The sequence below is a fragment of the Protobothrops mucrosquamatus genome, unplaced genomic scaffold (genome assembly GCF_001527695.2).
Source record: "Protobothrops mucrosquamatus isolate PMUCROS unplaced genomic scaffold, P.Mucros_1.0 scaffold_245, whole genome shotgun sequence".
Taxonomy (NCBI): Eukaryota; Metazoa; Chordata; class Lepidosauria; order Squamata; family Viperidae; genus Protobothrops; species Protobothrops mucrosquamatus.
The window spans coordinates 417,397-444,972 of NW_015386321.1; the positions used below are offsets into that span (position 1 = coordinate 417,397).

At 38.5% G+C, this 27,576-nt stretch overlaps 1 protein-coding gene across 1 annotated transcript in view; it reads right to left on the reverse strand.

Moving 5' to 3' along the window:
* The window catches only part of NR3C1 (nuclear receptor subfamily 3 group C member 1), an 89,444-nt gene extending 63,390 nt beyond the window's left edge, over positions 1-26,054 (reverse strand). Inside the window, exons 1-2 of the mRNA XM_015830544.1 lie at positions 25,922-26,054; positions 22,920-24,074 (exon numbers count right to left, since the gene is read on the reverse strand). Coding sequence (XP_015686030.1) covers positions 22,920-24,064 — 1,145 coding nt within the window. The 5' untranslated portion in view covers positions 24,065-24,074; positions 25,922-26,054. The remainder of the gene's footprint in view (positions 1-22,919; positions 24,075-25,921) is intronic.
* Positions 26,055-27,576: the final 1,522 nt, after the last annotated feature.

Genomic DNA, 27,576 nt, shown 5'->3' on the forward strand with positions numbered 1-27,576 from the left:
GACTGGACTGACGAGGATTGGATGAGAATGTCGTCCAGGTAACACTGGATACGCACAGGAATTGTTCGCAGATGTGCGGCGAGTGTCGCCAGTACTTTTGTGAATACTCTGGGAGCTGAAGAAAGTCCAAAGGGCAGGGCCCTGTATTGAAAATGCTGTCCTGCGTGACAGAACCTGAGAAACCTTCGGTGTTCCGGAAGTATGGGAAAGTGAAGGTAAGCCTCCGTCAGATCTATGGACGTCAGGAGGTCTCCCCTTCTGACGCCTGCTAATATTGATTGGAGAGTCTGCATTTTGAACTTTCTGTATGCCAGGTGGGTGTTTAGACTTTTTAAGTCTAGAATTGCTCTCTACTCCCCCGAACTCTTTGGGACTATAAATAAAATGGAATAGAATCCCTGTCCCTGTTGCCCTTTTTGCAACGGTTCTATGGCCTGGATGTCCAGGAGGTGCTGAATGGCCTCCTTAATGAGACTCTTTTTGGTCGGATCTTTGGGTGATAGGCAAGGGACGAAGCAGTTCGGCGGTTTGGAGATGAATTCCAGTGAGAGGCCGAATCTGACGGTATTTAGGACTCAAAGGTCTGTGGTGGTGGCTTGCCATTTGTGAGCGAAAAGAGCCAACCTGCCACCAATGGGGGAGTCCTCCCCGCCGTCACTCGAAAGGGCCGTTTTGACTGGAATTGTTGTCTGAATCTGTCCCTGTTACCGGATCTGTCGCCCTGTCGGTCCAATCTGGGTTGATAAGGGTGGGAAAGGGTGGTAGATTCTGGACCTGTTTCTGACCGAAAAGGCTGTCTGCGAGGGTAGGAAGAGACTCTCCTATCCTTTTTTCCTTGATAGGTGGGCCAGGACCTTGCACTTGTCCTTGTTCTCTATTAGATAGGGATTGAGGGCCTTGCCAAAGAGTAGGCCGCCCTTGTAGGGTGCAGCCGCCAACCGCCACTTCGCCTTAATGTCGGCTCGCCACTGTCTGAGCCACATTAACCTGCGTGCTGCGGTGTTGGACGCTATTGCCCTGGCAGAGTAATTTGCACCATGCAATGATGAATCTGCCATGAATTCCGCTGCCGCCACTAACCTCCTTAAAATTATGGTGGGTTCTCTCCTCCTCTGGGGGTATCCTCTTCTGGAGTTGGCGCAGCCATAGCAGTGAAATCCTAGCAAAAAAGGAGTCAGAAATGGCTGCCTTGATTGCCCACGCTGAGGCCTGGTGTGTCCTGTGGAAGGTGAATTCCGCCTTATCTTCCGACTTCAGGGCCTCCGCCGCATCCCCGGATATGATGGATGGTGAAACAAGAGCTGCTAGAGGTTCATCTACTATCGGAACCTCTATTACCTCCGATAAGGCCAGATCTATGTTGAATAGCTTCTTGTCTGTCCCCCCCATTGGAATGAAGGGACCCGGTCCCTCAAATTATTCTGAATTGTGTCAAAGAAAAGAGGGGGGCAGGGGATAAATTGTTGTGTGTAACTGGGCTGCGAAAACACCCTGCTTTTTGTGTCCTGATATGCTGAGGGTCCCTCTTGGGGAAACCTCGGTCTCTTAATCTTTGCAGTGCTGCTGGTCTTGTGAAGCAAGGATTTGAATAGAGACGGGTTGAAAAGACCCATGAATGGGGATATATCATCATCTTCTGACAGCCCTTGGTCTGTTTGCTCATAGTCCTCCGTGGGAGACTTCCTGCTTCTTGAGGACTGAGAAGGGGAAATTGATTCCTGGTATGCTGAGGCCTCCTCCTGTGAAAGATAGGAATGGCCTCTTGAAACTACAGACCCGGCTCTGGATCTATGATGTCCTGAAGAGGCCGTGGCCTGAGCAACTGCCTGAGATATCAGGGATTGTAGGTGTTCCGATGACAAGGCTCCCTGATTGTCTGAAAGACTAGGCCCTGCTGCTGAGTGTGCGCCTGGTGCCCCCGGGCTTTCTGGTCCTTCGCTTAGGGGGGATCTGTCTGCCTGTTTTATGTCAGCCTCTGTTTCCAGAGGTTCCTGACTAGGCTGCAGTGGGCCAAATATTTCCTCCTCCGTGTAAGCTGGTGGGACTAGGCCGTCTCCTGCTGTATTTTGCCTCTTTTCGGCTCTAGAGAATTGTTTCTCCAGAGCCTGGTGATGACGCTTGGCCTCCTTGTCCGCTGCCTTGGAGCGACACATGCTTCCCTGCCTTCCCCCTCCCACCGTTTGACCAATCCGGTCCTAATCTATTCTGGAGGAGAGGAGATTTATGCTTGAATGCTTAGTTTCCTCCCCCCCCCCGCTCCGGAGGCCACGTGAAGCCAAAATGGTGATCGGCCTCTCTCTGAGTCACTGAAAGCTGCACAGAGCCTTGTTTACCCTCCGCTGATCAGCTGGCCTTCGGAGAAGTCGCACAGAGCTGTTGCTGGTCTCCGCCGATCAGCTGGGTTACTGGGAAGCTGCGGGAGCCTTTCGCTCTCCGCTGATCAGTTGCTGGGGGGGAGGAAGGAGATTCCTCCCTGCGCCATAGAGAGAGCACGCGGTGCCAAAATGGCGACCGGCTTCTGCTCCTCTCTCCGATGATCAGCTGAGGCTTAGCTGCGATTTGGGTGAGCCTGTGGCTGCTCCGCGATCATCTGGGATGGCGAACGGCTGTTCGTTTGCAACCCCCTTCCCCCTTCTGTAAAAGGCAATAAATAAGGAAAAATTACGACCTGATCCTGGAGCCAAGGGAAAACGTGTCCTTCTGGGCTAGAGACTACGTCGAGACTGGGAAGAGGAAGGCCCAGGAAGAGAGGTGTGGCAAAAATTGGTTGACTTAGTCTACGGGCAGAAGACAAGCAAAACCCATTGGTGGATTTTCCACTCGTCATGCTGGAGAATAACATTGGCTGCTTCATCTAAGATAGGATAACCATCCATGGTTTACTATGCAGCATAGCTGAAGAATGTTTCTGAGTCACCTAACTGAAAATAAGCCATGGTTTGTGTGGGCCTGTTTATGGGACACTTTCAGGTTAGGAAAGCCTAAGCATATCTAGCAGATGACACAATATGCTTAAAAAGAGCCAGTACATATCTTCCACAGATCTTTACTTATTTTTCTGTCATCTGAAATCACCAAATAATACATATGTTAGTTTTCCTATATCAGAATTGCTGCACTGTAATTTCTATCAGACTGGTATGCAAATCAGGCGTGCTTTCTGTCCTCTTTTAATAATCAACATTATACCAGTAAATTTGTTAATTATTTGTCTGTAAAACATTTCATGAAAATTATCATGCCACATATACATCCAGTTACAGTTTTGGAATACTTCCTGTGAAGTCAGAAAAGGGATTACAGTAATTCAACCACAAAACACTTTGCACAATTCTAATGGTAATTCTGGTAATGTCTCAAAGCATATGGACACATTCTTGGGTAACAAGATAAGAATAATCCAGAAATCATTCTACAGATGAATGAGGTAATTTTTGGTTAATTCCTGGTTTGATTTCTCAATTTCTCAACAATCAGAAGAAATAAAGACAATATGAAACCAATAGGGAATAAGGTAAAATGCCGACTACAGCTCTAACAAGCCATATTTCAAACAAACCGTGATTCATAAATCAATTGTGGTTTCAAAATGTAGTTTTCTGACAAAACAGAATTCATAGTTTCATTCCTGTGGTGAATTTTCACATTAAGCTAAGTCGAAAGCAAGTAATATTATGCTTGGAACTGTATGTAAAAAAGGCTGAGATTCTTTATTCTATTCTTGGAACCTATAAAATATTGATACCAACATTCAGTTATTGAATATACAGGATTCAAAGAGCTCCATGTTCATACACTGCAGCAGTGGCGCACATTTCCCTGCCTGATTTGTAAATTTATTTTAAAAAATAATTAAAAATATTAAATGACAAGCTGATATTTTCCAAACAGTTATTATTCAAAAAGGAGGAGGAGGAGTTGGAGTTTGCAACTTGGTGCTAGTAAAAAGGCACAGATTAGCTGCTGGGGATAAAGAGGGATTTTGACAAATAGACCAGTTTGCTTTTAGCAAATGGATATTTTGTCTTTGGATACTTGTTAAAATGGCTATTTTGTTAAGGCCTACAAATTCCTTTTAAGGTTTCAAAAATGCCCCTTTCACAAAATGTTTGGTAGTACAGCACAGGAGTTGCATTATTATTCAGTTCTAAAGCAGATTTTCATGAAGTGGATATTGGATGCTCTGTAGAAAGAAGTTAAAACATATATTCTGTTTTAATTATTGAATACTTTCAGTGGTAGTACGGATTGTAAAAGCCCCCCAAAACGTATTCCAGACTAAATTAGAAGACTTTAAAATAACAGATGCAATTCAAAGTAAGCAAGTGCACATGAGTCATATTTGTTGTAAAAATTCAAATTTCATACATATATCAATGGGTCTGAATTGGCAGTGACTCATCAGGAAATGGATCACGGGAATCAGTTTGGATAGATGAATCATTCTTAAAATAGAACTGAACATATATTGAACTGGTATTATGATCCGAAAGAATAAAATTGCCAATATAGTAATGATTTTACACAATATAACTATACTTGGAATACCATGACAATTCTGCATACAGGCAGTCCTCGACTTACAACTATTCACTTAGTGATCTTTTGAAGTTACAACACTGAAAAAAGTGACTTATGACCATTTTTCACACTTACAACCTTGTAGCAACCCCATGGTCATGTGATCAGAATTTGGATGCTTGGCAAATGGCATGTATTTATGATGGTTGCAGTGTCCCGGAATCACGTGATATCTTTTGCAACCCTCTGATAAGCAAAGTCAATGGGGAAGCCAGATCCACTTAACAACTGTACTACTAATTTAACAAGTGAAGTGATTTACTTAATAACTATGGCAAGAAAGGCTATAAAATGCGACAAAACTCACTTAGCAACTGTCTTGCTTAGAAAGGGAAATTTTGAGCTCAATTGTAAGTCAAGGACTACCTATATTGGAGATTTGGTTAAAACCACTTGGGAGGTATAACAACTTCCCAATATAGTGGTTTTTTTAAACTCAGAATAAAGCAGCACGAAGTTAAGTAAAATTATATCCATAAATAAAATAAGATTATACAGATTATAAGATTACAAATAAATACACTTATTTTTGTCCTGCCTTTATTATTTTTATAAAAAATCAAGGCAATCCTTCTTCCTCGCATTTCCCCCACAATAACAACCCTGTGAGGTGGTTGGGATGAGAGACAGTGACTGCCTCAAAGTCACCCAGCCAGCTTTCAAACCTAAGACAGGACTAGAACTCACACTCTTGTGTTTTCCATGCCTTAACCACTAGGCCAAGTATAATCATATATTATATATAAAAAAAACTAATATAAAGTAAGAAAAAAAAGAAAAAGAAAGAAATAAAAAAGAAAGCTAAAAGTACAAGGAAGGGGAAAAAGTAAAAGAAAAGTAGAGAAGAAAGAAAAAAGATACAGAGAACTGGCTTCCAATTGCTTCACTGCAGCTGTAAGTACAATTATATTTTAAACTCTCTCTCTAAAGTTGTATCATGATTCTTCCCTTTCGATAATCTGCCCTGTCTAATCAACAAAGACATAAATCACAAGTCATTTATTTTTATTTTTAAGCAAAAAAACTCCACAAGGAGTTTCCAGTCAATAATAAATGTAGATGTTATCTTTAGTTAGTTTATCCAACTCAGCAAGATATGTTGATTTCACCTAATCATTCCTCCATAGTGGGTTGTATCGAATCTTTCCATTTTTGTCCATATAATAATCTCTTTGCAGTAATCATATATAGCAGTGGTTCTCAACCTTTTTAATGCCGCGACCCCAACCGGTCGTAAGTCGAGGACTAAACCGGTCGTAAGTCGTGGACTAAACCGGTCGTAAGTCGAGGACTACCCAACCGGCCGTAAGTCGAGGACTTTCCCTGCCCGGGAGCGCCGCGCATGCGTGGTTCTGCCCCCTGCGCCGCCCGAGGCGTAGCTGGCAAGCGGCAGAGATGGAGCAGGCCGACCACCAGCTGGCCCAGCCCAAGGGAGGTAAGGCACCCGCCGGAAAAGGGGGAAAAAATGGCGGACAAAAAAAATGGCGGACAGCCTTGCTTGGCGACCCCCATGAAATGGTCGATCGACACCAAATGGGGTCCCGACCCACAGGTTGAGAACCACTGATATATAGTATTAAAATAATCTTCCATGACTCTTATCTCTGTATCTAATAATCCTAAAAGGAATAATTCTTCTTTTAATTGAATATTAATCTTTAAGATCCTCTTTATCTATGTAGGTATTTGAATCAATATTTTTTTAAGCATGATCGAACGTTCCTTCATGTTGCTTAAGATATATAATCTGAAGTGCCTGTATACATTCTAGATAATTTCTCTGGCATCATGTACCAACAATGCATTTTATAAAAATTCTCTTTAAAATCATCATGTAATGTAAAAATTTCAGCACTTTTAACCACATATCTTCCCCCTGATCAAAGGTACCTCTTGTACTTCCTTCCTTGCTAGGTCCCACACCCTTGGGACTTTCTGCCCCATCACATCTTGCTCTACTTACCCCTTCTGAAGATTGCCTTTCCAAAAAAGCGCCCAGTCAATGCGATAGTCCTCCTGCAGAGGCCACCTTGCAATATTCTGGAGGTGGGCATCATTTACATCTACAAGATCTCTCAGAACGGTGCGATTTTCCAAAACTGAGACTGCAAGAATGGTGGTCACTTCCAGAATGGCACAAGCTGGCCTCTATAAAAGGCCACATGTTGCATTGGCTGGGTATTCTTATGGAAAGGCGATTTCCAAAGATTGCTTTTTGGAAAGAGAACTGGCCAATGTAGCTGTCCTATACAGAAGCCACTTTGTGTCATCCTTAAGTGGGCACCATTTTGAGAGTGGCTGCAATTCTCAGTTCGTGAGGAGCTTCCAAAATGGTACCCATTTTTGGGATGGTACAAGGCGTAATGCATCGGTTGATTCTCTTTTGAAAGATGATCTTTGGAAGAGGCAACTGGAGCAAGACATGATAACTATAAATAGGAAAACCATTGACATCTATATCTTTCTGCTATTCGTTGCTCTCTTGATTTAATCTTAAATTCCCCTTGACAATTTTCCAATGGTACATCAACCATTTTGTCTTTGCTTGCTGTTTTTCTCCTAAGATATGGTTTTTAATACCCATAACAGATTTTTGGGCACAACTTGGGTTTATATGTATTCCACACTTTATTCTCAATAGGGCACATATAATAAAATGATTAACACTGCCTAGTTTCTGATGTGAAACAAAAGTCTCTGTCTTCAAAAAGGAAGAAGAGGAATGCACTAACTAATTGACTGATACTTGAGAGGATTCTAGAGCTATTCACAAATGTCGTGGTATGTAATTACATTATGGTAATTTTCAGAAGTCAGCATGCATCTATCAAATTTTCTACAGGTAATCCTCACACTGTGACAGCAATTAGAACCAGAATTTATGTTGCTTAGTGGCAAAAATAGTCATCAAGTTCAATGTCATGTGACCACATCATTTAATGATAGAAATTCCAGCACTCTTCATTACCATTGTTAACGGAATTACACTGATCGATAGCCAAGAACCCAGTCAATTCAACCCATTCCCAAATTTGTTCCTCCCTGAACCTTGGCTCTTCCAAGATAAGGACCCACCTGCCTTTCAATTCCACTGTGACTTGCCTTGTGGAGCAGCAAGCCCAGAGGATTCTTGGCCCATAGTGGCTCTGAGGCTACAAGAATCCCTGAGCGGCAGCCACACCAGCCTGGCACTGCAGAATAGCACAAAACTACAGCTGTCCTGGGAAGCCCCAGGCCCCGTGATCCAAAGACCTTGTTGCCCCTACTGCCCCGATCTTCACCATTTCCTTGCTCTGCTACTGACAAGGCATTCTCAGCCTAGTCCTTAACAAAGCAGCTGCTGGTCAGTGAAGCTCAGGCGGTAGAGCCAGAGAGCAGGGGGCCAAAGGGGGAGAGGGAGGAAAAAAGTGGGTGGGGGAGGTGACGCACCCTTGAAGTTGTAAGTGGAGTGGGTTATCAAGAGCCCAAAATTTAATCTAATCACATGACCCAGGGGAGCACTACAACAGTCACAGTTTTGGGAACTGGGCTTAAGTACTATTCATTCAACTCCTCTGTAACTTCGAACAGTTGAACAAAATGTTTTTAATTCAAGAACTGCCTGTAGTCAGACTACTACTACAGTCATATTGAGAGCACCAACATGCTTCCAGGTTGAAAGGATTGAATGATGAGATCACCATTGCCTGGGAGATGCCTAGTTGGGGGTCTCTTATTTAATTTTACATTGGATAACTTCCGGCGTAGATTAGGTTAATGTAGCCCTAATCTATCTTGATTTTAGCAAAGCATCAATATTCTATGATGTACAGGCAAGCAAACTAAGTGAATGTCTTCTGAATGATGTGACAATCATTGTGGATGAGTCAAAAATCATCATTTATTAAGCTACTGTTTCTTCTCAAACTAGTAGTACAGACTGGAATGCCACAAGGATCAGTCTTGGGCTCTTTAGTTTTTATATTTTTATCAAAGATCTGGGTGAAAAGGTAGAGATAATGCTTACCAAAGGAAATAAACCAAACACAGATATTGAATGGTGGAAACTCTAGCTTGGTAATAGTAATGATGGGGAAAAATATTTTAGAACAGAGATTGATTGCAAACTGAATATGAAAAGATTTTCTATTGATCTATTAATTCAACTGAAAAATCAACATCTGGCTCATTCAAGGCTTTTTACTTGGGAATATGCACTTGTGCTGAACTGGTCTACTGATGCAAATGTTTTGCTAAATTTCTGCAACACTATAATGTACTATGTAAATTTACTGAAAGATCTAGCATCCAATTCTATCTTTCGCCTTACAGGAAACCAATTCAAATTACAATATATGAAACATGTTCAGGAACTATTTGTTAGGATAGTTGTCTATAGATATTTTGGATTTCCACTCACAAAATACTAGATTATAAACCAGAGTGCCAATATGCAAAGAAAAAATAAAGTTTGAGTTAAAAATTAAAATCAAGCAATTCTTTTAGACAACATGTATAAAATGTGTACTCTGCAATTCTAGGTAAGGTTAAGTAAAATAGCATCCTGATATGTTCATTCACATTTAAAGCATCTGAGAATATTTCGTTCAATAACCTACTTAATATCTCCTAAGAAGAGGATTAGTTACGTCGAGGAAAAAACAAAATGTATACAAAACCAAAGATTTATTTGGAATAAAAGTCTTAAGCTTATAATGAGCTATTAAGAAATTCCTCATTCTAGCTTAAACTAAGAATCTTATTTTGAACTTTATATTTGCTTTAATCCTAATCTAGTTTTAAGAATATATAAGCACATACAATTATCCCTGGTTTGTATCCAAATCTGCGATAAAGTCAATTCTTTGAAGAAATGATACAGATGCAAAGGTATACTGTACCACTAATTTATGTTTATTTGAAGTGTTTTTTTTTAAAAATGTTAAATTGATAAAACATAAGCCAGCAGGCAAAGAACAAAGGAAACCATGGTCCTAGGCTTTGTTCCATATTTCAGTAAGCTCTTATTAAAACCTCTGGTAAAACACATGGTTTTAGAAGGATTAACATAGGAACAAAATTTATGGTTGTGCATTTAGTGTACTAGTTAGGTAATATGTTTTTTGAACAACTCCTATCTTGCTTATACCTACAAACAGCCTTTCATTTTGATGAATTTCACAGTATGTACAGGAAACATTTTTAATACAGTTATATGTACAAATTACCTTTCATTCACAGCTTCAGGCTGGCATATATAGTCAGAAATTGATTAACAAGATGAAACTGAAAAAGGAATATTTTTCAAAATACAGCAAAGGGATAAAATAATCAAGTAACTCTACCAAAAGTAAAACAAGAACAATGCTGGAAGATCTTAGCATCAAATCATAATGTAAAAATCATCATCTTGTGCCAAAAAGATAGCCTTTCACATCATACCATTTACAAGCAGTCCTTGAGTTACAATCATTAGTTCAGTGACTATTCAAAGTTATGGCAGCACTGAATGAATGATACTTATGCCCGAGTCTCCAGAATTACAGGCGTTGTACAACTTCGTATCATATGACCTACATTTGGATGCTTGGCAGCCCACCTACACTTACAACCTCAGGGAAGCTTCAAATCTCCCTACTTGCCATCTCCTCCATATCTCTTCCCGGCTGCGCACTGAGGCCCCTGCTGACCTGTGCTCTGCTGCCCCAAGATGATCTTTGCTGTCTTTTTGCTCCTGCTGCTGACCAAGTACACCTAGCCTAGAGCTTCATGAGGCTTTCTTGAGGCTGAGATCGTGCATGATGGTTTCCTTGCAAGACCTGGAAAAGAAGGCCTCATCTGGCCAGCAGCTGCCTTGTGAAGGGCCAAGCTGGGAATGCCTCATCAGCAGCAGGAACAAGAAGAGATCGAAGATCAACTAGGGCAGCAGAGCACAGAGGGCAGTCAGGGCGGCAATGGTTGGACTTTGCGCTGTGCTACTGTACTACTGTGCTAGGGCTTCTCCGGCTGGGAGACACCAAGCCAGAAATGGCTTGGATCAGGATGGGTCCTTGGCTAACAATGGCATTGGGGAGTGCTGGAATTGCCGTTGCTAAGTGATGTGCTAACTTGATGTTAAGCTTTACGACTGCATGCCTTACAGATGGAAATTTCAGCCCCGACTGCTGTTGTAACTCGAGGACTACCTTATAGACCCTATAGGTCGTCCTCACTTACAAACTGCTCTGTTAACCAATTATTTGAAGTTACATTTGTGCTGAAAAAATAACTTTACAATATTGCTCGTTCCCACAATCACATGACTGAGATTTGGGCACTTTGGAACCAGCAGACATTTACCACCATTGCAGTGTCCTGCAGTCACATGACCATCATTTGCATTCATCACAGCCGGCTTACAACAAGCAAGAGTTAATGGAGAAACCGGCAGTAAAATTTCAAGTCACAGCCATGTGATGTCTCAGTTAACAACTGCAGGTGATTTGCTTAATGACCACAGCAGAAGTAAGGTTGTAAGTCTGCTGGGGTCACCTGATATCTTGTTTAACAACTGTGTCCCTTAGGTTGCTGTTAAGGGAAGATTAACTGTACTGCATTAAATATTCCAAGTTCCAATATTTGCAATATACAGACAAAAATTCTTATTATTGGATTGTTCTTCTATCAAACCCTAATATTATTGTATCTTTTTAGGGATGAGTCATCAGTATTTGCAGGTATATAAAGAACTTCTATGTATACAAAGGAATTTTTAAATTTATTTTTAGCAAAAGTTCTTTACGCCACAGCATTCCAGCATGTACATTTGATGATAAATTTTCAGGTTCAACAGCAGAGGGAGCTGTGAGTATGAGGAGGAGGTAACTAAAATGCTCTCTTGAGCACAGTCCACTGGAAATCTGGCTTTAGTCTGATCCACTGATCCACTGCTCTTACAATGCAAGTAGTCCTTGTTTAACATCCTTCCAGAATTGGGCATTTATTTATTTCCACATCCACAGCAAATCACTGGTTTGCTTGGCAACCACCCTGTGTTCATTTAACAATTGTGTCGGCCACTTAATGACCGACACAAAAAAAGTTGTAAAATTGGGTTGGTCACATGACCCATGTCTTACAACTGTGACAAGTTAGGACTGTGGTGGATAAACTCCATTATGGTCGTAATTTGAAGACTACCTGTACTGTTAAAATAACTACAGATGAATTAGAGATGTTCATTTACATTTAAGAGATATTTCAGCCAAACAGTTACCCAATTCAGCAATGAAATACAAATAAATACTTCATTATACTGCCCTAACTGGAAGTAATCATATTAATAATATTTAGGGGATTTAAGTCTCAGTTTTTTAATAAACGATGAAGAAACTGCTCAGCAAGGAATCTTAACATTTTAAAAATAAGATTTTACTATCTCAACCACAAGTCTAGAAATGTATTTTTATTTCACCTAATAACAAGATCAGTTAAAGCAGCTGACACAAAACCCATTTGTTTATTTAAAACATTTATGGCCTGCCCACTATCCAAAGACTCTTGTAATGAATTTTTATCCATAAAATGAGAAGTGTAACGTTTATGTTCCTTCTCCCTCTCTCACATATACAGATTCAACTCTTAGCCACTACCTAGATAGATTTTTCCCTTTGTTGATCTGTCCCTAGCCTATCCTTCCAACAGAGCACTCACTGCCACTGTAATTGAGACCATTCAACCACCTTGCCGCTGGCTGTCCTCTTCTCTTTCCTTCCTCCTCTTTCTTACCGACACTGGGAAGACAGCTAAGTCTTGGTGTATGACCATTGAGCCTGGTAGTTTGCACCTCAAGAGAGAACTCTTAGTTGATTTGATCAATGATTCATTTGCTTCTTTTCTCACCTGTCCATGATACATCTAAGTCCTTGACTTACAATCATAATTGAGCCCAAAATTAGGGGTTTAAGTTGTGCGACTGTTAAGGTTATCATGTGACTATTTTACACCCTTTTTTTGCAGCAGTCATTAAGTCAATACAGTGTCATTGGTGTCACTGTCTGCAATTGCCATTTTTTGACAGAACTGTAACTGGAAGTCAATTTCCAGCAAAAAAAAATCATAAATCACAGTCACATGGCTGCAGGATGTTGCAAATGGCCATAATGTGGGCTGGTTGCTGAGTGCCCAGACTGCAATCATCTGCCCGATGGTAGGGTGGGGAGAAGGCCATTGGAACCTGGAATCTGGGTCATAAATACATTTTTTTGGGGTGACTAACTTCAAATGGTCACAAATACTCTCAGGAGTATTTTTCAACAACAAAGTTCAAATGGATCAATATTCTTGCTCTCCTGCTTCTTCAAAGTCCAACTTTTGCTTCACAGTGTCACCTAATATTTGTAGGTATAAACACATCACAGCACTTCACTACTGTTTCCAAGATCTTCATGGCTGCTCTTCCAAGTGCTAGTCTGAGCGCTGAGTACTCTGAGTACTAGGCATCACATTTTTAGAACGATTTGGAGACACCTGAACAGGTTTAAGGAATTTCAAAGAGGAATCAAGTGATTAGAAACTAAATCCTATGAACAGACACCGAAGGAGCTGGGTCTCCTTGGCTCAGAGAAAGGATTACTGAAGGGGGAATGATAATATCTTTTTAATACATGAAGAGGAACCACTTAGAATGGGCTCAAGTTCTTTCCCCTCATGATCCAGGTGCAGGTTTCAGAATAATGGATTCGAGTTATGAAACAATGAAGATGTGGTGGACTTCCCTTCAATGGAATTGTTCAAATGGAGATTAGATGTCCGTCAATCTAGGATGTTTTAATTTGAATCCATGCACTAACAGCACCTGCACTTAATAGCCTACTGGTTTATTCCAATTGTATTGTAGGAGATGACCAGGCTGAGGCCAAGGGCTCAAATGCATCATCAGTCTCAAGTCCCTTCACGTCCACAAGAGATCTACGTCTAGCCTACCTTGAGTTCCGTTGACTCTTATCCACTGCCAATTTGCTTTGACTGTTAGTAGTTCAGATTCTTGTAGAGAACTTAAGCTTGAAATAAATCTATATATTCATTTGAAATGCCTGGACTCCTGATTTCCCATGCTTGACATCTATTATTCTAAAATGCTATGAAGCAGATACAGCTATCTAGGCAAACAATTCAAAACTCAAGACAAAATAAAACACATATGCAACACAATTTTATAAATCCTCAAATTACTAATTTTAATGTAAGAAAGAAAATCATTTTAATAATAAAATTAAGATGCCAGTCTTATTCATATATCTGAATGGAAAGCAATACTAAAGAACTGTTTTTTGAGAAAATGGATTTGAATATTTCAGCAAAAATTATTTAAAAATGTTATATTCCAGGATTAAACTAAAGAATGTCACTTTACAAAGACAGTTGCCAAAGTCTACTTGAAGTTTTACAAACAATAACTCAGCATTTCATTTTAATTAGAGGAGGCTGTTTTGAAATCAATATAAAATATATTTTAAATATTAATTTAATTCAAACAGAATGTGTGTGTGAATAATATACGTTTAACTACTGAGAAAAATTAATCTTACTGTTTCAAGAAAATAGTTTGCTTGAAAAGTACCTTGCCACTTACACAGCACAGGTATTACTGTTTCTATCAATATATATTTGACAATAACCGAATAAAAAAAGTAATCAAGTGATTGACGTACCAATCCTAATTTTAAACACAACGAGGCTAGTTGAACTATTTGTACAATACTTACCAATCCTTTCATAAATGACTAATATAAATACAGTGGGAATGGCAGTCCATTAAAATTTGGATATCTCTCTTGAAATACTTGGCTCAAAAAATTAATTCTTGATAGGGACAATAACCTAGAACAGTGATCCCCAACTTTTACTTGGCCTGGTGGGAGGAGAGAGGGGAACTGGCTCTCACAAGTGGTGAGTGGCGTGTGTGTGTGCGCACACATGCACGCACCAGCCTGCCACTTGTGCAAGTTGAGCTGCATTTCGCTTGCGTTGGCCAGCCACTTGCATAACCCGGTTCTGAGCAGGCCATGGTCCAGTAGTGGGCCGCAGCCCAAGGTCTGGAGACCTCTGACCTAGACAACAGGGTGAAGATACCAAACCATCCAGAAATCTAGACTACAATACAACCTATAAAAAGTCTCAACAGCGACATACACAAATAATGGTAAAGAAAGAAAAGCAGGCAAGAGGAATAAATATAAAGAACATGTACACAAGTCTTTCCAAGCTAATGCTTTCCTACTGTTTACATTATCCAGCAACAATGGTTTTCCAAATTAACTAGATACTATGGCAATTAGAACATATCTGGAAGACACAAGACAGGAGAAGCTTGTTATATGAGTTACACTTGTCCTAAAATGCCCAAGCTTCCTTTAATTCATACATGTCAAAGAACAATTATCACATGCATATATTAAAAATCCATCACTGGCAGCAAACTGTTTAACAGGCACCTCAGGCTACTATTGAGTCAGCAAGCTTTAATATTTCACTCTGGATACCTAAAACATGAAATAGTCATAAGCTTGAAATGTATTGTCTGTCGAAATCAAATTCAGAATAAAAAAAAAATGGGATTCAAGGCTTTCATTTTGCTACTATTGTTTTACTGAAAATGAAGTTTAAAGATTTTGCTTTTATTCCTATGACCCAGATGTTACCTGCTGTTGCCTGGAACATTACCTGATAAAATCCAATTGTGAAGAGAATGCTAGCAAAATACCTACATAAACAGTATATTCCCAATTGCTATTTATTTATAAATATGTTTAAGTAGGTATGTAAATTTTAGAGCATGGAGAAAAATGACCATGATGACCACAATTGTAATGAAGACTACAGTAAAAACTATGCATTAATTATATTTACACTCTGCATAATTTCTATTAAGTCAATGTGGCATACTTGTTTCTTCAACATTGCACATCTCAGTCAAGTAGGTTAAGCCGAGATAATGACTGCTTAAAATAACCAAGCGAATTACATGGTATAGTGAGCAACTGAATCTGGCCGTTTAGGTTTTTATTACTAAAATTTAAAGTTTATTATAATATCATGTTACATTAACTATATAAATAATAGGTAGGAGAAATAAAAGAGTCACTGTGGTATCTATTTAAACTTTAGGCAGAACCCATTTTCTGACTTGATGCCATATATATTTCTCCTGTAATCTTGTACATAATAGTTCTATCCAAGCTTGCTGCAGTAATATGTTCCTCTCTAAGAACATTATTCTTGCAGATAAAAATACGGTGGTTCTTTTTCTCTACCCATTTGACTCTATAACTGACTTTGGGGAAATAGCAAAGTATTTGTCCTACAAAAGATTTCCCAACTAGATGTTCTCCAGTTCTCCTGGACTACTAGTGATAGCAGAAGACAAAATCTAATACATTTGGTGGCCACAAAGTTAAAGAAAGCTAATTTTAGAGTTTAGCTAATACAAAAATCTTAACATCCTATGAATTCTTATTGAGATACAAGTCACTTTGGATTGAGCTGATTAGAATGGGCAAGAATACTTCAAATCATATTCTGATACCACCATATAATGAAGACTAGATCAGTCTTATAATTCCAAATCCAAGAACATGTTATTAATTATAGTCCACTAGAAATAAAATTCAACAGATCTGAAATATGCTTTATTTCATGCAAATTAGTTAAGATTAACAAATTATCTGTTGTGTATGAAGGAACAGAAAAACAGAATTTTCAATGAAACAGAAAGTTTGAGAACTGTAACAGTCAGATAATCACTACAACTTATTCTTGTGACAAAAATTAACCATAGTTTGGTATTAAGTGAGAAAAAAATTGATACAGGAAATTAACCCTAGGGGCAAGTAAGAGATATTTGTCAATAATGTAACAATAAAATAAACAATAAAATAATATAACAAATTTAGATTTCACAGTTGCTGGAATTTAGATTTCACAGTTGCTGGTATGTCTAGTTTAACGAAGAGAAGGGCGAGGGGGGATATGATAGCAGTGTTCCATTATCTCAGGGGTTGCCACAAAGAAGAGGGAGTCAAGCTATTCTCCAAAGTGCCTGAGGGCAGGACAAGAAGCAGCGGATGGAAACTGATCAAGGAGAGAAGCAACCTAGAACTAAGGAGAAACTTCCTGACAGTTAGAACAATTAACCAGTGGAACAACCTGCCTCCAGAAGCGGTGAATGCTCCAACACTGGAAGTTTTTAAGAAGAGACTGGACAGCCGTTTGTCTGAAATGGTGTAGGGTTCCTGCCTGAGCAGGGGGTTGGACTAGATGACCTCCAAGGTTCCTTCCAACTTTATTATTATTATTATTATTATTATTATTATTATTATTATTATTATTATTATTATTATTATTATTATTATTATATTAGTCTAAATAATAATCTGTACATATGTACATACCAATTAGCTTGCAAATTAACTTTTTACAAAAAAGCAACAAAGAGTTTTGGAGGATTTGAAGGACTGCTTCTACCTACATGTACCCATTCTATCAAGTCTAGCAGAAGATACATGTTACAGTCCCATCTACTAAGGATTGTAATCTCCTGCGATCCAGGAAGAGAGTTTTTTTCTATGTGGCGCCTGACCTGTAGAATGTACCAGGAGCTTTTAGACTGGGCCTAGGAATATAGCTGTGGTGTAGAGCCTGTCCAATGATTGTACTGAATGTTATAAATAAATTATACTCTTCTGCTGATTAGATTTTTATGTTTTTAATATATTTATAATAATATTTAGCATGGTTTTGTATATTTGCTTTTTATTGTTTATTGGATTTGGGGTCTTTTTTTAAACTATAGTAAGCCATCCAAAATCATCTAAGGGAGATGGTGGCCATATAAACTGAACAAATAAATAAGTCAAGGTATATTTATATATAAGTGCATTCAGATTGCACTACTATAGCCCTTGAGATGCTACAGGATAATTCCAGAGGATGGGGTTTTCTGAAAGCTTCAACTGCATAAGGGGCAAGTTGGTGTCAGATATTCCTTTCTGCCTGTTGAGGCTGGTACTCAATACCACAAAACCCGTTGATAGGAAGAAGCAGAAAGAAGCACTGTAACACCAAGCAGGGAGCACATTGGGAAGGTTTATAGCTGCAACAGATTCAGAATTTTCCCTAATCTAACATTGCATCAGCTCAACAGCTGGCGTGATCTCTCCCCTCCCCAACATTCAGGAAGAAGGAAATGCTTCTTGAAAAGAAAATGCTAGCAGAAAACTCATAGCAAAGAACAACCATCACTTTAATACTGTTGGACTAGTAGTGGAAGGATCTTTGAGAAATGAGGAAAATGATGTTTAAAAGCAGGGTTACACTAAAGTAACATAATATAAACATAATAAATTTATTTATTTTTCTTGATTTACAAAGACTGCCTGCAGAAGTCTGCAGTTTTCTTGGCCATGTTTTTGGAAATGGTCTACCACTGCCTTCTTCCTAGGACTGAGAGAGACTGGCTCAAGGTCACTCAGCTGGCTTTGTTACCAAGACTAAGGTGTATAGTCTCCTTTCGAAGCCTGGTGCCTTTAATCACTACACCAGACTGATTCTCTCAAAGGAAAACTTCAATGCATTTAAAAATTATGCAGGCCTCTAAGAACTGCATGATTTAGCACAATCTGTTGCATCAAACTTGAGAGACGTAAAAAGGATGAGGTTATAACTTTACTGTAATTCAAGTAAACATTCACGTGGAAGCATGTCATTTTTCTTAGTTCATTAACTAGGACTAATAAACAGAACAGTAATTGTAATACTATAATTTTATCCAAAACATACTAGTTGCTGTATGTGATATGTATTTTATGAAAAAGTATTTTTTTATATTGTCTATTTTAACTGTCTTTCACTTTTATCTCTTATGGAAAATTACAATTTCAAAATATTCAATGGAAACCTCATCTAAAATAAACATATATTTCTACCAAGTGAGTTTTACACCTCTATTATCTCAAATTTATTTTCTTCCTTGATTTCAATTGGATTTTCTTATTTTTAGACAATCACATATGTTATAACTTACTACTAACATTATTTACCATCTTTTTCTCTTGTGCTTTCCATTTTTCCATGACTGAAAAGCCCCTTTCTATTTTAAAAGATTATGCAATGCATTAGAAATTACTTCCAGTTTTTGGCAAAACGCCCCATAGTGAACAAGTTTGTTTAATGACCACAGAGCTTGTTTAATGGCTGTGGATTCACTTAATAACCATGGTCATTTGCTTAATTGAGCATTAGTTAGAAATTTATTAATATGAATATGATATAATATTTAAGGGAATTAGAGAGGGAATTTCTATTGATGTAACCTGAGATACACATGAATGATTTTGTTATTGGATTATTGATTACCCTATCACCACGCTGCTTCCCAAGCACCTGGATGTAAAAATTTGAAAAATTAATAAAATTTGTTTAAATGGGTTTGTATATTTCTAAACATGGATTTTCCAGAACTGAAAGAGGTTTAAAGTATTCCTGATCAAGTTCTTCAAACTTTGTCCTAGCATAGTTGGATAACCAAACACTAAGGATGAAAAATGGAAGACAAAGGGAGAAGCAACCTAGAACTAAGGAGAAATTTCCTGACAGTTAGAACAATTAATCAGTGGAACAACCTGCCTCCAGAAGTTGTGAATGCTCCAACACTGGAAGTTTTAAAGAAGAGACTGGACAACCATTTGTCTGAAATGGTATAGGGTTTCCTGCCTGAGCAGGGTGGTGGACTAGATGACCCCAAAGGTCCCTTCCAACTCTGTTATTGTTACAAGACATTCCAAGATCCCTGTTTGTATCCTGACAAGATGTTAAAAGGTGCTAACTGTAGATAGAGTGAAAAAGTTTTAATGATATTCTCTATATCCTATAGAAAGCAAGCATGCAAAATACTATTATCTAATGTGACAGCATGTAAACCTGGTCTGACAAATTTAAGTATGGGTTTCATTCAATATTAAATGATCAGTTTAAAAATAATGGTATTTCCCATCATTCTTCATTTTAGAAACTGTAAGTACTCTAAATAGATTTAGATACATTGATAGGTTTTAACAATCTATTTTGTCTATATAAGTTGGTCTGGAAGCCAAATATGTATCATTGTTTAGAAAACGTATTAAATCATGTCAATAGAAAAGCTTATTTAAGACAACCCCATAAAAATAGCTTTAGTTTAATTCATGCTGTTTAATATTGTAGAATTTTACCATGATTCTAATATTTTGTTCATGTTCCCAATCAAAGTATAAAGAGCAACATAGTTGTTCCAGTTTGCCAGTATTGATTTCCATAATTTCAGAAATCTGAATTATTCTGAAACTCAAAAGCCTGTAGGAAGCACAATCTGTTCCAAACCGATCGACAGGCTCAAGAATCACAATAATCTCTGCAATGATGCTCAGCTCCCATATGACTCATAGCCTCAAATAAACAAATTATAACATTTCCTATTGAAATATAGAGTCCTTAGGGCTCTCTGAGCTTGACTGTTTTCTTGCAGACGTTTTGTTACCCAACTAGCTAATATCTTCTGTGCTAGAAGGGAATGGAGTTTGCAAACTAAACCTTTCACCAAGGACTCCACATTTCAGTCCCAAGATACATATATTCTCTTCTATTGATATGGAAATATTGCTATACAGTACAGTGGAATTAAGAAACATCAGGTCTTTTTTTGTCATAGAACGCCCAGAACGGAGTTCCGGCACCTTTTTTGGATGGAATCTTGTAGGGTAGGCAAGGCGGGTTGTGTGAGTTCCGGCACTTTTTTTTTTTTTTTTTTACAAAAAAAGCATTGAGAAACATCATTCATATTTTGTATTCTCTAGCAGAAGTACTCTTGCTTTTCCAATTTTGTTCTTGCTTTTCCATTTCCATTTCATCATTCATTTCTATTTTTTCTTACATTATTAAACAACTGCAAGTTCTTTTTTACCCATTATATACTGTAAGCTCTCCCTGAGGTACTAATAACTAAATCAAAAAGAGCTCAATATTTTAAAGCTAGGAACCAACAAGTGATAATCTTGGGGCTCAGAGGAGTTCTTATCAGTAGCAGCAAGATATTTACAATATGCCACCTTGCTACTTAAGCATTTTTGTATGTTTTTATTAAAATAATATTTAAAAATAAACTAGGGCAGAAATGGGCAAACACTAATGTATAGTACTCCTCTATCCCCAAGTATATCTTATTGCTTAAAATAAAAATATAAAATGTAAACTTTAAAAAGTGTATATAAAATCTAGAATTATTCCCATTTAAATAGCGTAATCAAGTCTTGTTTTAGATGTTTCTCCTTTTTTTGTAGAAACAGGTGCACCCATAAAATAAAAAGATCACCCAATTTAATGATATAAATTACTTTAAATAATATATTGGAAGAAACATTTTTGTCTTATATTAAAAAAAGAATTTTCATAGTTTAAAAGCTGTGTTAGCCACAAGTTCCTTTTACAATATTCAAAAACATAAAAGTTCTATGTCCTATCATACCTTGCAATTCAAAATACCAAATTAATAAAAACGTGATCCACTCCAGTAATGGAAGAGTGATAGTCATGTTCTTAGACAAAACCACTATTATGGTGACTAGTTCAAGTAGCAGATTCCAAAGCTCATATCAACATACATTTAAATGTAATTGGGATTTTAGGAGTTGAATTCCATTGTCTATTTATTAGCAAAGTAGATGCCTTGGACGGAACATGTTCAATTTCTAACCCTAAAGCTACACCAGATGTTGAAGAATGCTATAAAACAAATTTAGAGAAGCACAGGAATGGACAGAGAGCAAGGTGGAAGTTCATTTGCAAACAATTGATTAATAGATGTTAGTCATAATTTGAACAACATATTAATAATTCTGCTTTCATTTTAAAAAATTAAAGTATACAATCTATAATAAACATTTTAATTTATCTTTTATATTAAATATCAGATAAAAATCAAGGTAAGAAAAAAGGGACTTCAACTAAGCAACAAAAGCAAAAAGTATTTGGAATTCATACACATTTCAGAAACTTTAGACATACCAAATCATCATTTTAAAAGTCTTTAGCATAAACCTCCTAAAGATGTATAGCTTCACTATAAAAGTATAAACTGTTTAAAGGATATTCTTTTTGTTGATATTTTTACAAAAAGAATGATGCAAGCAGCTTATATTTGCAGAATTTTAATTCCATGAGATTTGTTGTAAATTCACCACAAAACAATATAATAAAAATAAAGGAAAATAAAAGGCAACTTGCAACAAGTATGTACTATAAAATTGTTTCTACTTTAAAAACTGTTGTTTAAAATCAAATTAATATGAAGCAATATTCATTGCATTACAATATTCCCTTCTCTATATAGTGTTATAGTGTCCAAACTACCTATTTCTTCTTTTCCTCCACCACTGTAATTGTCATGAGTGAAAACAGAACATATAGAAAGTAGAAAATTGATGCATGTTCTGTGCTATTTCATATGTGTGCCTATGTTCTTAACAAAGACCGAAAAAACAAAAGAACAAAATAGTTCAATGAAAACTGGACTACTATATTCAATATACAATACTTTAATATTTTATTCCAATAACAAACTCACAGGTAAATTATATCTGGTTAAGTAAAAATCCATTTAGAACTCAACTTTTGAAGGAACAACAAGTTTATTAAGAAAAATAGATGCCAACATTTGTTAGAAGAAAAAAATTAAGTACTGCAAAAATTAAAGATGAAACTTCTGTTAGAATATAGCTGCCTGAAATCACTTAAATATAGATTAAAACATTAAATGAAGATTTAATCTTACAGGAAAAAGGATGTAACAATATAGAATTGAAATTGTTAGATGACAGCGACAAATTTAATACATCTGAATGTATATCCAACATTTTTTCCACAGTTAGCAGTGACAAAAATACTATTTCCCATAGCTTAATCTGCACATTGTCCAAAATTTACTTACGTTCAGTATTAAAATTTAAATCCTACTATAAAAATCCTAGGCTTTATATTTATAAAATGAGTAAAGAATAAAATAGATTTTTGTTCAATAAGATATAATGAGAACCAATGCAATATTGAATTGAATGCTGAAACTAATGAAAATTGAAACTAATTTATTGTCTTTAGTTAAAAAGTAACCTGAATGGCAAAGTAGCCATTTTTATTTTTTCTCCTTTATTATAATTATAAAATGTAAACTTGCAATGACTTGACCCGCACTGCATATAGCCTATTTTTCAATGAAGTAAATAATGAACATTACTACCTTCATATTACATAGAAGCATTCTATTAAGTTTAAATAGAAAAAATGTATCTTACCTTGAATATCCATTAGAGAAGACAGATCTGTTTGAAAAATTCAAAGCCCCCAATGGCGCAAGGGCATCATCTCCAGATCCCTGGCACCTATTCCAATTTTCTGAACTAGCAGAATGAGATGGAATGGCATTGAAAACTGGTTTCTTATCCTGCTGTTGAGTGACAGACGCAGTGTTCAAATCATAGTGGTAAACTTGTCCTCCAGAAGTACTAACACCATGAACAGAAATGGCAGATGTTTTAGTTCCAACCATCCTTGACCCAGAAAAAGTAGCCTGGCAGTAAGCTGTGCCCATTTTCTCCTGCTTTATTACTCCAGGGGTACACAATTCAATAAAATCTTCTTTTTCAGTTTTCACTTGTGGCATCTGCATTGTAGAACTTGACAAAAGATCCTCACATTCATTAATATTAGGCTTTGTGTCTGGTAAAATGGGAGGCTTGCAATCCTCCATTTCATTTCCTTCCAAAAGAAAACTCTCATCCCCACCAAGAGGCGAAAGCAAGCTACTTTCATCCAGAACAGGATCCATTCTCCAAGGGCTTCCATTTGTTTCTCTTCCAGGAGACACCGGGGGCAAATCAAAATCTTGCAAAATATCAAAAGTGCTTTGGTCTTCCGAAAAGAGCTTCAAGTTGCCACTGTTACTGTCAACTTGGCCTTGTGCTAAAGACCCTTGATTTAAAGTAAGATCACGACTAGTCATAGCTGGGAAATCTGGTTCTAGGGACACATCAGTAGATGCAACTCCTTTCGAGCCTTCTGTCAGACTAGAGGATTTATTCAAGCTTGCTATGCTTTCTTCAAGGAGTCTAAAATCTGTTTCTCCAGGGGAGAGGCTGATTTGGCCTTGCTGTGGAAATCCAAGTTCATTTCCCATTACTTTTGTATCGGTTTCACCCATATACAGTCCCATTGAGAGTGACACTGCTTTGGAGAGATCCGGCTGTGGCACATTGCTTCCTAACCCTTTTGGCAAGTCACACCGAACAGGTTGCTTGGAGTCAGATTGAGAAGAGGCAGACAGGGTAGATGTAGATACTGGAGTCTTGACAGAAGCACCACCCCTAAAGGATGGATGAAAGTGAACACTTTTCCCTCTTTCCTCCCTTCCAGTGGATTTCAATGATTCTTTGGGCTCCATTATTTTAATACTAATAAAAAAAAACAAAAGAAACCACCATTAGCCTGAGATCAGAAGTATAAGTACTGACCCCAAGAAAAGAATATTAAAAAGATAGACTTAATAGTTCCCAATGTCTCTTAAATAATATTTCTAATACAAAGCACCCCGATGGCTTGAAAGTTATCTTAATTTAATCAAATAATATTTGTCTAATATAATCAAACAAAAAAAAACCCCAAATTAGCTATTTAATATAGCATTTAATTCATGTCAAATTAAAGGCTGTTTATAAATAGTAAAACAAAAAGTAACTTTGTTTGTATACCTTTCCTAAATTATTTTATTTTCAAGAAATCTCTCTCAGGTCTATTTAAATATTGTTGCATTTGTATCCATCATCCATTCATTATCCAAATTTGTCAGTATGATCTACTCTTAACTTTCATTAGTATGGCTGTTTATTTAGAAATCGTAATTTTAGAAATAAGATCTTATTCTTAAAATACCAAAAATTATTATAGTAACATTTATCTATCCTTAACATATTTGCACAGATTTTCCAGAAATTCATGAAACTGCCTAGGCGTATTTATGAATGGCCAAAAGGCGACTTACAATAAACAAAAAGGCAACATATACAAATGACACAGCCAATTCTGTATATCCTCCTCAAAAGTTGCATGAAACTTTTAAAATTCTTTTTGGGCTTTGACAAAAAGAATTGCACAATTTTAAAAGATCCACACCATAACATAGCTCTAAAAGTAAAAAAAAAAGAGGGAAGGACAGAAAAAGAACCGGAGTTACCACATTTGACAAGTTTCTCTCCTTGTCATTATATGACAGGCAACGCCAAAAGGGATAAATCTTATCATGTGATTCATTTGCTGGAAGAGAAAAAAGCAACTCCAAAGATATTTAATCTTTTTTTGAGTTGAAATTCTCCTTCTTGTAAAGATGAAAAAAAAGAAAGAAAAAATGTGTCGGGACCTGTTGAGCATTTGCCTGGCACGCCCACTTCTGCAAAATAACATCAGCCCTTTGCTTAAAAAAAAAAAGAATTCCAACCAAGTCCAAGTTTTCAACTCCTTGTCTGTTTCCAATCCATGGGGCCGCCAAAATAAAAAAAAAGGGGGAACAAAAGGGAGGCGATAGCATACTTTTTTTAAAAAAAAGTAAACGTGTTTTTTTTTTTAAAAAAAGCCCCAAACCTTGCAAATAGACTTTTTTTTTTTTTAAAGTCGCGGGGAAGATAAAGTAGAGGGAGGAACCCATTACATAAGATTTATACTACTTTTGCAGCGCAGTCCCATACACGTCTATCAGGAGAAAGTCCGTTGAATTCAGAGTCCCTTACTCCTAAGTAAACAGATAACAGGCTTGCAAACTTAAAATCGTTCCTTTCCGAGAAGACAGCCTATTTTGGACATTCTCTTTCTGGGATTAAAAAGGAGCCAAAGATGGTTGTGGAACAGAATAGGAAATCGCTCTCCTCCCCCCCGTCTACGTTATAGATATAGATGCGTACATATACGAACGTTATTTTAAACCACACCAGAGCCTTCTCCCTAGTCCCAATTTAATGAGGAGGACTTTAAAGTTAAGCGACGCAACGGATCGAGGGAAGGGGCTGCCACCCTTCTCTGGCCTCACCACTCGGCAGCCAGCCGCTAGATCTTAATGGCGGGAGTGGGGGGGGGGGAGACGTTACTGACAGGGTGGAGGGTGACCTCTACAGAAAAAGCACTCGGCCGCCGCTTCGGCCGCGCACCTCCCTTCGAGAGGGACAGAGCCTAAAAGTAGAAACCATTCCTCCCTCGGCCCACACCTAAAGGGGGGGGGGGGGGGGTTTGAAAAAAAGAAGACACCCCTTACCGTATCCAGTGGGGGCGCTGGGAGTCCTCCTAACCACCAACTTCCATGGCTCCAGCACGCAGCGAAGCAAATAAACAACTTGGTGGGGACTGGAAGGAAGCAGAGTTACGGGGCGACGGGATTGGGTGTGGGGTGGGGGGTGAAAGCAGCCGCCCCTTTGCAGATGAGGAGGTAAGCAGCCGCCCCCTCCCTCTCCTCCCCACACGCACACTGACAGGCGGACCGCGCTCCTACACACACGCACGCACATACACACACGCACAGCCGCAGCCCCTCACCTGCTCCTCTCCCACCCACCCCAGCTCGCGTGCAGCACACGCACACACTTCTGCCCCCCCCCCCCGCGATTAATTAAAGTCACACTTTCTCCCTCCTCTCCTTCTCCACGTCTCCCCCGCCTCCCTCTGCACGGGCGTCCCGCCCTCCCCTTCTTCTTCCCCTCCTCCTCCGCCTCCGCCTCCTCCTCTTTTTCTTCCTCCTCCTCTTCCTCCTCCCCCCGCCAGCCACTCCGTCTGCGCTCAGCTCTACGGTTCGCCCCAGCCACAAAATGGAGGACTACGACCGTGCTAGCAGCAGCCGCAGCAGCGGCAGCCTCCGCCTCCTCTTCCTCCTCCTCCTCCTCCTCCGTCTTTCCCCCCTCCCTCCCCCAGACAGGGAAAGAGAGCAGAGACGCGGCAGGGCGGGGGAGCGCGCGCAGGGAAGGCGCCTGCGGGCGCGCGAGCGCACGAGCTCGCGCATTGCGGGGCAGCCGAGGGGGAACGGTGCAACCTGTTGACTGAGAACAGCAACTGCAGCCCCCGGCAGGGCCTCCACCACCGCCTCCTTTTATTTTTTTTCCCCCTCTCCAGACGTGCCCCTTTCCATTACAGTTTCTTTTTTCTTCCCTACCTTACTTTCTTTTTTCCTTTTCGGTTTCTTGTTTTGCACTCTGCAGGCTACGGTTTTTTAAATTATTATTATTATTATTATTTTTGGGTTTGGTTTTTATAAGCAGCATGTTGATTTACACGTCAAGCCCGCTGCATTTTAAAAGGTAACTGCGATGAGTGACAGCCCGCCTTCGCGTATTTCGCTTATGAGGAAATCGCAATCAACCTGGTGAACTAATTTTTTAATCAGGTCTGAGCTGTTCAAAGGGGGAAAAGAGCGAACAAGGACGACGAAAAAAGGCAACAACCCTTCAGAGAGGGTTGAAGGGCCAGCACTGACGCGTTAAGCCAAAGTGACAGGAAAAGGTTTCAGTATTTCCTAGAAAATACACTTTTTAGAATTGTAAATGCAGGGTGCCATCTTATATATGCATTATTAGAAAAAAAACCCTACTTAAACAAGTGAGATTTTGGGGAAGGAGTGAATGTGTATACATTGTATGCTATATAGGCAATTGTTGATTATTAGAGGAACAGGCCTCGTCATTATGTTTCTCATTTTGAAACAGTTTTCAATATTAATTATAGGTTAGCAAGAAAACAAGTTCTGCATTAACTAATGGCTTATACAGTTCAGTTTTAGGATATACATGTCCAATGAAAACGAAGTGGAGGAAGACTTGCATGATGAATTTCTGTGCTTATAATTATCAATTTGGTATCTACGGCATGTGGTATTTTTTCATGTAGTGTTCACATGCAGACCCATACTTCTAGAATATATAT